Genomic DNA, 12896 nt, shown 5'->3' on the forward strand with positions numbered 1-12896 from the left:
TTAGTTCTTTGACTACGTCTGGATGCAAGAAGCAAAGCCGAACATGCACAGGATTGGGGCTATCCTTGCTCAAGCTCTAGGATATTCTATCACAGGCTGATAGACAATCTCCAGAAGATCATCGCTCAGGGAATATTGGGGTACACTGTTCACTATTGAAAGGTTTGAGATAATTGTTTCTTTGCTTGAGAGAGCCGAAGTCAACGGGCGATGGAGAACGAGAAGAAGGTGTGTGTCACCGGCGCTGCTGGCTTCCTGGCATCTTTGAAGCGGCTCTTGGAGGAGAGATATCACGTTGTCGGGACTGTACGCGAGTCAGGTACGTAGAAATGAGAAGGAAGACAAGAATGCGAATTGATTGTAACTGGAAATTGCTTCTCTTGTTGTGATAGAGGAGACTTCCCACCTGTGAAAGCTTCCAGGGGCTAGTGAGAGGCTGGAGCTCAAGAACGCCGACCTTGTCACTGAAGGCGCCTTTGACGATATTGTCCAAGGCTGCCATGGAGTTTTCCATGTCGCGGCTGCCGTGTCTGTGATCTACAAGAAGGATCCCCAGGTAACTTTGCTTGACCCCTTCGATTCAGCTCTCTGCAGCTTTGGTCTACAGCTTCTACCTGTTCTTTGGTTCTTCCAGACCGAGATTGTGGATCCATGCCTGCTTGGAACTCTTAACGTGCTCAATGCTTGCAAAAGATCCACGACAGTCAAGCGAGTGGTGTGCACGTCATCCGTAGGTGCTGTTCGTGTAAGGGACGGCTTCAAGCCCGATGACGTCTTGGATGAATCGGTGTGGAGCTCCCTAGACTACTGCCGTGAGCTTGAGGCAAGTTTCTTATTTCCATAAGCTCATTCTTACAAGATTTTCAAGTCTAGATGTGGTATCCTCTGGGAAAGACTCTAGCCGAGCAAGCAGCACTCGAGTTTGGGAAAGACAACGGCCTAGATGTGATCACAATCTCTCCCAGCTTAATCGTTGGAGAACTTCTCTCGTCCAGCGCCACCACAAGTACTGCCGACATTGTCCGAATGCTCAAAGGTAAAGCCTTTCAATCTCGAGAAAAAAAAAGTTCTTGAGATTCCAAACACCTTGTAGGAGACAAGCGGTGGTTCGATCATGGTGGATACGTCCATCTCGACGACGTTGCTCAAGCTCACCTCCTTGCCTATACAAATCCCAACGCTAGTGGAAGATACGTTTGTTCTGCGATCAACATGAGTGCTATCGAGCTCGCCAGCTTCATGTCCAAGCGTTATCCCAAGCTCCCAATCGCCTCCACCGACGAGTAAGATCACGCAAACAAAAGACTAGTTTTATTTCGTAGCTTTATACTCATGCCTTCGCTTGCCTTCTTGCAGGATCGAGGTTGTCTTTCCGGCAAATTTCAAGGGATTCAGCTCCAGAAAGCTTCGAGACGATCTTGGGCTCCAATTCAAGTCACTGGAGCAAATGTTTGACGATTGCATTGCGAGCTTGGATCGCAAAGGCAACACGAACACACTTTCTCCTCCTTGAATCAAATCTCTCTGATTCAATAGAAGATAAATGTCGAAGAGTAATATCTTTCTCTGTCTCCGCAAGTTCATGAGCTCATGTATGGCAACTGTTTAACTTTGTATTGCTGACATTGCTCCAGATTAGAGGTGTGGTGTCATTGTCGAACCAACAAGTTGGCAAGTCTAGGTTTGTGTTTTTTATTACACTGGCTCGACCAGGTACTAGGAATCGAGATCGTCCGGGGCCGGGCGGACTTATAGCTGATGGTCCTTGACTCCGCCCCCGCCGGCTATTAAAACCTGGAGAAATTGGCAAACCTTGGAGGAAACCATTGGAGCGTAGCAGAAAGCTTTCCACGTCAATAGCTTCAGCAATCTAAGGTCTCCATTTTGTTAGCCATGAGGAATGCTGCTAAGCTTCCACATATTTCCGGAGTAACTATCACATTGTCGTGTTGGACCACCTTGTTGTCCTTAAGCATCTTCGGACGCCTTCATCAGCCTACTAAGGAACAGTGACGGCCGAAGGGGGGAGCACCCAGGCCCAGCCGCTGGAAAGCATCGTGGTGAAGATCTCCAACGTGGAGTCCACGTTCACGGGGTGGTGGTGGGCAGGATCAAGGATGGGTTTCCACACCTCTTGCAGGTCGGGGAGTTTAGCATTGAGACTGGAGGGATCGGTCATCCTGTGTAAACAGGTCGATCAGCCAGGGATAATTGGGAAAGCTGGCGGTCTGCTCAGCGTGAACGTGAGCTTCATGAGCGTGGGGATGACATCGCCCAGGAAGCAGGCAGTGAGGGCAATAGGCGTGGATGAGGAAGGAAGTGCTGCACAGGATCCGGGCCATCCCAACGGTAGGAAGCTTCCTTCTATCACAGGTTGAGAGGCAATCTCTGGAAGATCATTGCTCAAGAGAAGGGAATGACAGCATTGACAAGGTTTGAAAGTAGTTACTGATCATTCTTGTGTGAGAGACCCGAGGTCTTATGGTCAGAGTGTCACTAGTCGTTTTTGGAGGAGGCGTCGTTGGGACTGTGGGCGAACCAGGTATATACTTTTGTGATGGTCACACGACCTTTTACGATATTTTTTATTTGTGTGATATTCAAGGTCAATATCCCATTCCAATTAGAGCTTGATGTCTTTTTTTCTTGAGTTGAGTTTGTTTTGTATTTCTCTTTTGTTGAATCTTTTCTGTGATCTTGATGGATGCCATTCGTATAGAAGCAATTTTTTTTTAAATTCAAAAAGAAAAGCTCTTGCCTAACTAAAGAAGAATAAGTTTTTTAAATTTTTTACAAAGGATCTCTCTTGAAAAATAAAGTTGTTAATAAAAAATTTGTCAATGAGTTTACTAGTAATGAGAAAATAGTATTTCTTCTGAATCTAAATAACTTCAAAACTATAAATGGATAGAATTTATTTCAATCGCAAGAAGTTAATATTTAAAGCTTATATTTATTAATTTTATATTTTAAATTTAAACTAAATTAATTTTATAATAATAAAAACATAAAATGTAAATAGTTGTTAGTTTTTTAGTTGGCTAGCATGAATATAATTTTACAACTTATGTTTCTAGCTCTTTGTTATCTAGTCAATCTTCTTATTTGAATTAGTATTATTTTAAGGTTTTGTATGTAGTATATATTTAATTAAATTTATAGTTTATTATATTAAAAAATAATAATTTTATCTATCTAAAAAATACAATATAAATAAAGCTGAGGACAAAAATTAGATAGTTACATCTATGAGAAAATAATATGATCTTTTAAAGTAATTTTGATTTATATGTAGTAAAATTTAGTTACAAATTATAAAATTAACACTTCATAAAAGTTGTAAGGAGGACAAACTATTTAACTTTCATAATTTCACCAAATAATTATTAAGGATATTATCATATAAAATACTAAATAAAATCAAAAGAAACTTCATTGAAAGAAATGAAAAATACCTATCCTAATAAACAAGTCAGTATAAATTTAAAATGTTTTATTTTGTATTATTTACATGAAAGTACCTCAATTAGTCATTAAGCACTATAAATATTATAAATTAAAAAATTTATATATTTTTATAACTATTTATACTTATATTATCAAGAAGATTTCTTATCTAAGAATTTAAATATTTAGTTTGGTCAAAAATATAATAAAATAAAATTTCTCTGAAAAAAAAAGAATCTTATCAGTTCCTTAAAATTTGTATTATGTATTTTGTGGCTTTTAAATATTAAATTTATTTAAATTTGTGAGGGCCAAATGTACAATTACGATGCCGTATACTAATATTAGGGCCAAGTGTATGGCCACGATGCCGTATACTAATATTAGCATAATGGGATTTTAATAGCCGTCAGATTAGTTTCAATCCAGACCACTCGCTCTTGTATATAAGCTAGGGTTTTTGGGCTAATTGATATGCACATTTTTGTATTCCCTTTCCATATTCCAAGCACTCATATTGGTGGAGGTGAGGGGCACCTTTGATTGTCCCTGAGGAGTGCTTGAATTTAGGATTTTGGTTTAGATCTAGCTTTTGCATCATTTAGATCTAGCTTTTTTTATTTCCTTTCTTTTGTTCTTCCCTTTCAGGATTTTGGTTTAGATCTAGCTTTTTGCATTGTCTAGATCTCCCATTTCCTTCTCGTTTTTTGTCGTTTATCTTCTTTTGCTCTTTCTTCGTCCGTCTTCATGGTAGATCAGCAATCTCCTCCTTTGACTCTAGAGCAGCAGTTGGTCTAATTGCTTGATGCTATGTGCTTGCAATTGAACAACCAAACTCAATTGATAGCGACATTCACGGCACGTGGTCCAACTCGTCCTGCTCTTGGTGCCAATCCTCGCATTCGGCCGGAGTTCTTTCGTGGGAATCCTGGGGATGATGTGTACCATTGGTTCGATCATTTCACGGTGATTGCCACATATCATTCTTGGGATGATGCTCGACATTTGCATGAGTTTCCCACGTGTCTCCAAGAGACGGTATTGCAGTGGTACAATGGATTGAGTGCGGCCACTCGTGAGGATTAGAGTGTTCTTCCGAACGTCTTCAAACGCGCCTTCGGAGATGCCAACGATTGTGATGATGCCTTCCAACAATTGCATCGTCTTCGCCAAGGGCCATCTGAGTCGGTGATGCAATTTGGCATTCGTTTCCGAAGTCTTTTGCTTCGTGTGGAGCCCAATCTGTCGGAGCAGATCAAGCTAGGAATGTTGTGGCCAGCACTTCGTCAAGATCTTGTCGGCCTTATGCATGCACTTGCTCCTACCACCCTTGACAATGCTCTTCGCTTGGCACAACTTTATGAGACGTCACCTCTTCCACTTCTTACTGCATGTCCTTCCGCTCCACTTCCTATGAGTGATGGTCCTGTTCCAATGAAGGTTGATGCTGCTGCTACTCGAGTCCAAGGACAAGGGCAAGAACGTGGTCGTGGCCGTGATGTTTGTTGCTGGGCATGTGATGAAGTTGGTCATACTTATCGGCGTTGTCGGTGCTTTCCGGATTGGTGACCTCCATTTCCTGGGTGGAGACCTTGGCGTCAGCAACGTCCCATTGGTGCTGTTGCGGTGGAAGGTTTGGACACCGAGGTGCATCCGGGAAATGAGGAGTCGCACAAGTAACGGAAGGACCTTGCGCGAATAAGTCAGTGACCCCTCCATCTTTCTTTCAAGAGTATCATCAAGGGGTTCACTTAGCATCGGTTCATCCAGTGTTTACTTTCAAAGCTCATTTTTATAACAAGAGGTCTCTTATTATTCTCTCCGTGTTGGTTGATATAGGTTCGAGTTTATCTTCTATTGCTCGACCTATTGCCACACGTTGCCGTTTACACTTGCGTCATGCGGCGGAACCAGTTTTCATTTTTTATGGCAACGGCCGTACGGATGCCTGTGCATGGGATGAGGTGGACCTGATTGTGCGTATAGGCGATCTCAAGCTTGAGTTGCAGTCATTGCGGGTGGTGCCGAGTCAAGCTTTTGACCTCATTCTTGGTATGGATTGGTTGCAGTGCAATCATGCCAAGTGTGATTTTGAAGCTTCTCCCCCTTGTCTCATACTTCCTTATGTTTCATCCATTCCTCTCACTTCTGTACCTCTTTGTTCATCTACTTCTACCTCTGCTTCCATTACTTTTGTTTCCCCACTATTTCCTCCTATGTTTCCATCTTGTTCTGCTCTTCCCTTTTCCGATCCCTCCGACGATCTTTGTGTTGCAGCAGTGGACCGGCTCATGAAAGCGTATTCTGATCTCTTTGAATTTGACCTATCGTGTGGGGCCAAGATTGCCACATGTCATCCAATTCCAACCGGGGATGCTTGTCCAATCAAGGTTCCTGTTCGTCGTCGGTCACCCAAGGAGATCAAGATTTTACGTGCAAATGTCAAGGAGATGTTGGAGAAGGGTGTTATTCGGAAGTTGCAGAGTCCTTGGGCATGTGAACCTCATCTTGTGACGAAGCCTAATGGGAGTATTCGTTTCTACATCGACTATCGTCCGTTAAACGAAGTGACGATCCCAGATGTGTATCCTCTTCTGCACATGCTGATCTCTTGGATCGTCTGGGGCAAAGTTGTTGGTTCACCAAGCTAGATCTTGCTTCTGGGTATTGGCAAGTACCGATGGCCGAAGAAGATATTCCTAAGATTGCTTTTTGTACACCATTTGGTTTGTGGTACTAGCAAGTACCGATAGCCGAAGAAGATATTCCTAAGACTGTTTTTCGTACACCATTTGGTTTGTACGAATTCTTAGTGATGCCGTTTGGTTTGAACAATGCTCCAGCAACTTTCCAGCGGATGATGGACGAGGTTCTTTGTGATATGCCAGAGGTGACAGCTGACTTCATTGATGATGTCTTGATCCACTCGTAGGGGACGTGGGAGGAACACGTTCATGATGTTTGTAAAGTGTTGGATCGGCTACGCGATGTTGATTTAAAGCTGAAGCGGTCGAAGTGCGTGTTTGGATCCAAGGACACAACTTATCTTGGGTACTGTATTTCTCGTGAGAGTTTGCAAGTTGGTCCTGACAAACTTGTGGCTGTTCTAAAGTTCCCTACTCTAAAGTGTGTGAATGATGTGCAATGCTTCTTGGGCAAGGTGCAGTATCTCGGGTGTTTTGTGGATCATCTTTCTGATCGCACTACACCATTGTGAGCGTTGCTAAAGTCATCAACGTCATCTTTCATCTGGTCTCTGGATTGCGAGCGGGCGTTCGGGGATCTCAAAGAGTTATTGACAACTCCTCCGGTTTTGGCATATCCTGACTACACTCGACCTTTTATTTTGCGTGTGGATGCTTCTGACATTGGTCTTGGAGGTGTGTTAATGCAAGAGAGCTCAAGTGTGCCTGGTTAGCGCCATCCCATTGCATATATAAGCCGTACATTACAACCAGTGGAGATGAACTACTCCACGACAGAAAATGAGTGTTTAGCAGCAGTTTGGGGTTTCGAGAAACTTTATGCATATCTACATGGTTCTCGGACGTTACTTGAAGGTGACCATGCTGCTGTTACTTTGTTATTAAAGCGGAAGAACCTGGTTGGTCGTACTGCTCAGTGGCCTTTGAAGCTTCAGATATATGATTTTGATGTTGTTCACCGCCCAGGGAGTTCTATGGCTGATGCTGATGCCCTTTCTCGAGCTCCTCTTCCTTCTTCACTCTCTTCTCATATTTCTGATGAGCCTGTCGTTCCAGCATCTGTGGATTTTTTAAACAAGGATTTTGTGTTGTCAGCAGTTGCTATACTTGACGTTCAGTGTCCACAAGGTGCAGAGCAAGATCTAGCTTCGCTTGATGAGGTTCGCGAGGCTCAAAAGATTGAGCCATGGATTCGAAAGCTTCGAGATGGGTTTGAGAATCTTGCATCACTTGTTGATGACTTGTCTTTCTAGCATTTACATTCTCAATATTGGCTTGAAGATGCCCTTCTTTATTTTGTGGGGACAGATCCTGATGATCATTTACGGCTGGTGGTGCCTTCTATCTTTATTTTGCGGTTTCTCCATGCCTACCATGATTCTCCTGTTCTAGATGGGCATATGGGACATCGTCGTGTAATCGAGAAGCTATGCAGGTTTTTCTATTGGCCAGAGATGCGACGTGATATTATCTGGTATGTGCGTAGCTGCGTTTGGTGCCAAGCTCGTAATACTCCCCCTCGGGCTGCGGAAGGACGGTTGGAATCAATTGCAGTTTCCTGTCCGTTTGAGTTGGTGGTGTTTGATCTTATGGGACCTTTTCCATGGTCGACTGTTGGTAATGAGTATGTTATTATTGCTTCTGACTATTTGATTCGTTGGGTGGAAGTTGGTGCTCTTGCTAGCACCTCTGCAACTGCTGTTGGATACTTCTTCCTCAATCGAGTGGTGTTCCAGCATTCTTGTCCTGAGCGGATTCTTTCAGATAATGGTCCCGCATTTATGGCTGAGGCATTTCATGTTTTGACGTCTCGGTTGGGGATTCGCCACACTTTCACGAGTGCTTATCATCCACAATCAGATGGTCTGGTGGAACGGCTTGTTTGGACATTCAAGGGGATGATTGCGAAGTATGTGAACTTTCAGCATTCAGATTGGATAGTTATTTGCTATCTCATCGATATGCATATGTTACAGGGGTGCAGAGTTCTGTTGGTGCTTCACCATATAAACTCCTATATGATCATGATCCAATATTACCAACGAAGCTGGGTTTACCTTCGCGATTGCCACGAGCTGCAAATGCTAGGTCACGGGATCAATATTTGACAAGCATTCTTCCACTTATCCGAGCGGAGTCTGCCGAACACTTAGGCCGCGTACAAGTGGGACAACAACGGCGCTACAACTCCTATCATCGTCCACATGCAGAGTACAATGTTGATGATTTGATGTTAGTCTGTTTTCCGCATCTTACGGTACATGGTTTATCTAAGGAGCTCCTTGCACAGTGGAAAGGACTATATAAGATGTTATGGCAAGTTGGACCACAAGTTTATGAGGTTTGGCATGACGTCCAGCAGGCCAATCCTCCAGAGATTGTGCATGTGCAGCGGTTGAAACGCTTCATACACAAGGATCAGGAGCGGATAATACCATCTACAGATCCGCCGATGCCTCCTCTTGATATTCCTCTAGATCCCAGCCCGTCTACAAGAGAACCCTGATGGTCTTCCATTATTCCGAGAGGAGGGGATGATATGAGGGCCAAGTGTACGGCCACGATGCCGTATACTAGTATTAGCATAATAAGATTTTGGTAGCCGTCGGATTGGTTTCAATCCGGACCACTCGCTCCTGTATATAAGCTAGGGTTTTTGGGCTAATTGATATGCATATTTTTGTATTCCCTTTCCATATTCCAAGCACTCACAAATTTAAATTACTAAATTTTAAATAAAATTCTCTTACAAAGCAATGCAATAGTTTGAAAGGTAAAGTACAATTTTTAATATAAATTTATTATATATATAATAGAGATTTGATTCTTCTCTAAAATATATTATTTTGAAAGATTTGATGTTTACAATTTATGGATCTTAACTCTCACTTTCATTTGAAGAGAGAGAAATACATAAATATTTATAATTTTTAGTATTGATAATTTCAACTTTTGTGATATTTTTTATTGAGGTAAGAGTCAAGAGCTATAATCACTATCTCCTTACGTAACACAATTAAACCACATAAGAGAAAAAAAAGGATAATAAAGATAATGATAATAAATTGAAGATAAATGTGTAACAAATTGTATTTTTGTAGGAATAATGTTAATTATATCACTCATATTTTCAACTCTCCTCCTTTCAAAATTGAAACTAAAATTTTCAAAGTTTTGAGTCTTATCTGAGATGAGTGTAGCAACTTACTATTCTTTAGGTACTATATTAAATTTTGTCACTAGTATAGTATCTTTAAGCCTCTTCATATGGTTAGCATTGGTGTTGGAAAAATATAATTAATACCATCTTGAAAGTCTTATTTGCTTTAGTGCAAATCAGCAATATATGGTCAATGCATACAGTACAGCATCTTAGAGCATGATCCTGGGACTTAGAGATATCACCCACAGTTCACACCTTGTGCAGGTTTCTAGTATACAGTATAGAGTACTTAATGCATACACTATAGAGTCTTAGAGCATGTTTCTAGGATTGGCATGTGGTTTTAGTGATGCACAGCTCTAAATATCACCCATGGTTCGCCCCTGCAGGATTCTAGCATAATGTATACAATACAGTAGGGCATGGTGGTTTTAGTAAGACATCACCTCGCCTGAGTGAGGATATTGTAGCGGGGCAAATGTTGCCCCTCATGTGCACATTTCTAGGATACCAAGATAAAAGATATCTTAAATCTGCCTGGTCAATATCACAAATCTCCAGGATTGCAAATATAAGAATAATCAAGCATAGGAAGGAGACCGTCCAGTTTGTGGTCTAAAAGTTTGAAAACACTTGAAACCATAGTCTTCAAACAAAACCAATTGTCCTTTAGCAAAACGTATAAGACAAAGAGAATCCTTCGTTAAGCTCTAGACGAGCGAAGCCACCGTGGGATGGAGACTTTTCGCGAGTGCCTCGAAGCTCCTGCCCAGCTGCAATTCATCCAAGCTCACCTGGAACACACCCCCGCCCTCGCGAGCCATGTCCACCAACACCTTCCTCGGCAACAAGTCACTCCCGAACACAATCGTGTGCACAACCAGCCTCGGCTCCACGCTCTTGATCTTCCTCACGAACGCCACCGGATCACTCCCACCAGCATTCCCACCATCGCTCAAGAAGATAATCGCCGGAGCCTTCGCATCCCCCGCAGACCTCCCAAGTATCTCCTCCGCGAGCTGGAGCCCCGCCGAGTAGACCGTCCCACCCGAGCTGTCATGTCCGAGCAGCGCGTAAACCTGCGACTCCGCCATCGCCACCTTCTCCATAGCTATCACCGCCGAGCTCTCAAACAGCACCACCGACATGAAATCGCGGATCCCCGCTGCCTGCCTCGTCCGGATGAACCTCACCATGGCCTCGTACACGCATCCCAGCCGGCTGGGAGGAAAGCTCGCCATCCTCGGCTTCGCATCCGGGGAGCCCATGGATCCCGACTTGTCGATCACGAACACGACGTGGTTGGCCGCGTCTCTCAGGTGCTTGCACACGAAGACATGCCCGTCCTCGCTCACGTAGCCCGCTACTCCGGACATGGAGCTCACTGGCGCGTGCCACAGCTTCTCCGTGCAGTAAGATCTCTGCTCGTTTGCTCCATCGCCGCGGTGCTCGGACGACGCACAAGAGTGCGCACACAGCGCAAACAAGCGCTGATCCTCGTCCGAGCACGGGTCCTTGAAGCGCATGTTCTTCCAGTAGGCCGCGTGAGTGAGCTCGTCTTTCGCGACGTTAAAGTCGGGCCCATACTTCTTCGTCTCGTGCCTGGCACCGTCCGGGATGGAGATCGCCTTGCACACTCCAAAGACGGACTTGTTCCTCTCGCACACCGCCAGATGAACGTGTCCCCGGCCCCGGGCCTTGCAGTGCATCATGCACATCTCTGCGGCGCCCGACTCCCCCCACGAGTACTTCCGGTCCAGGATGTCCACCTCCTCGGTCTCGGACGCGAAGAACTTGTCCGTCATGTTCCCGTGCGTGGTGTCGTGCAGCCCGCGGTGTCCGATGGCCAGGTTGCAAAAGTAGCCGCAGCCTTGGCAGCGAACCGGGCAGAAGTGGATGGCGCTCGGGTTCGTCGTGTGGACGTGAGGCCCAGAATGGGTATTGTTGAAAGCTGGAACCGGCACGCAGCATCCTTTTCTCACGCCGTTTTGCTCCGAGACGTGCTCGTACTCAAACTGCGACCGCTTCCCCACGAACGTCTTCGTCTTCTTCACCACCTCCGTCACCACGTCGCAAATCCCCGGGGACTGGCACGCCTCCTGGCACGGGTGCTCGCTCTCGCAGAAGTGCTGGATACCGCTCTTCATCGAGTGGAAGTGGTCGGCGGTGGCACACTTGCGGTGACACGCCGGCATGCAGCACGGTGTCGGGCACATCTTCTCGTGGCATGCGTGGAGCTTGTGATCGAGCTCGCTCGGTGAGACGCAGATGTTGTCGCAGCCCGGGAGCTGGCACTTCTCCTTGCACATATGCTGCCTCGAGTTGCACTTGTGCTCGCCCGGGTGGCCGACTTTCCTGGAGCACACCTTGTTGCAGTTGCTCGACGCGCCGAGGAGCTCGCACTCGTGGCCGCAGGTGTGGCTCTTGAGCTTGCAGTCGTGGGAGCCTTCGTGACCTGCAACGTCCGCACAGTGGCTCGCGGAGCTCGTTCCCTCCTCCACGCAGTACGTGCAAAACTCCGAGCAGCGGTGGTTCCCGTTGCAGCTGTGCGAGCTCTTGTGAGACTTTTCCAACGAGCACCGGAGGAAGCAGCGGGTACACTTGCAGCTGCACAGAGCCAAGCTCTCCTTCATGCCAGAGATCATCGCTGCCGCCTCGAGCACCAGCTTCTGGACGTCGCCTTCGGTGGCAAACGCAGCAGTGTTGGAGCCGATCCACTTTGTGACACGGTCCTTGCGCCTCTCGACGAGCTCCACGAGGAAAATCTCTGCTTTCCTGTGCCATTCTTCATCACCTCTACCAGTCCGCGGCATCACTTTCTCAAACTCGCCCAGCAGCTGCTCCAGCACCGCTCTGGATAAATCCAAGTCACCATAGCAGCCGAGACGAAGGCCGGCATCCTCAACACTGAAAGCGAGACCCTCAATACCGAGAGCTGCATCGTCGATCTGTTCTTCGGTGTCGAAGTTGACGAGAGGCTTGCCATCTTCCATACACCCCTGGACGACGGCTGAGCGCAAGTTCTTGGCAAGCATGGTGAGCTTGAAGGCGATCCTCTTGGAATCAATCGGCGACCAGTCCTTTGAGCTGATTTGAGCGATTATGAGCTTGAGGTCCCGCAGAAAACTCTTCCCATTCGTGTGAACCGGCTCCAACTCCTCCACGCAGTGAGCAATCTGGGAGATGCTTTCGTAGAACTCGCAACGGTTGAAAGGTGGCATAGCGCATATCTCCACTTCCCCACCATACATTCTCGTCAGGAAATTCTCCTCCGACTTGCTGCAAATATGCGCTATCTTGGAGTAAAACTCGTGCCTCAGGTCCTCGACGTCTGCTGCGTCCACGTCCTTGATAGCCATGTAGAACAGACCCTTGAAGAGCTTCTCGTCTTGCTTAACCAAGCTCACTCCTGCCTGGAACCGATCGAACAGAGCCTCGGTTTCCTTATCAAGGTGGAAGTCCTGCACGTCAGCATATCAGAAAGCTCGAAACAATGAAAGTCTCACTACAAAACTCACTTTTTTGTTGAAAACCGTGATGTTGCTGACTGCAGCATTAAGAATCGAGAGTAGCATGTCCTC

General features: G+C 45.6%; 2 protein-coding genes across 2 annotated transcripts; both read left to right on the top strand.

Moving 5' to 3' along the window:
- The first annotated feature begins 210 nt into the window (after positions 1–210).
- LOC9641775 (tetraketide alpha-pyrone reductase 1) lies at positions 211–1571 on the top strand. The gene is made up of 6 exons (XM_024671061.1): positions 211–319; positions 411–556; positions 635–823; positions 874–1036; positions 1094–1283; positions 1357–1571. Exons 1-6 carry the CDS (start codon positions 211–213, stop codon positions 1511–1513), a joined length of 954 nt encoding a protein of 317 aa, XP_024526829.1. The 3' UTR covers positions 1514–1571.
- Positions 1572–1893: 322 nt separating this feature from the next.
- Positions 1894–2378, top strand: LOC112345088 (D-3-phosphoglycerate dehydrogenase 3, chloroplastic-like). The gene is made up of 2 exons (XM_024671135.1): positions 1894–1929; positions 2037–2378. The coding sequence occupies exons 1-2, from the start codon at positions 1894–1896 to the stop codon at positions 2376–2378; spliced, it is 378 nt and encodes a 125-aa protein (XP_024526903.1).
- The last annotated feature ends 10518 nt before the right edge of the window (positions 2379–12896 follow it).

The sequence above is a fragment of the Selaginella moellendorffii genome, unplaced genomic scaffold, assembly GCF_000143415.4.
Source record: "Selaginella moellendorffii unplaced genomic scaffold, v1.0 SELMOscaffold_0, whole genome shotgun sequence".
Taxonomy (NCBI): Eukaryota; Viridiplantae; Streptophyta; class Lycopodiopsida; order Selaginellales; family Selaginellaceae; genus Selaginella; species Selaginella moellendorffii.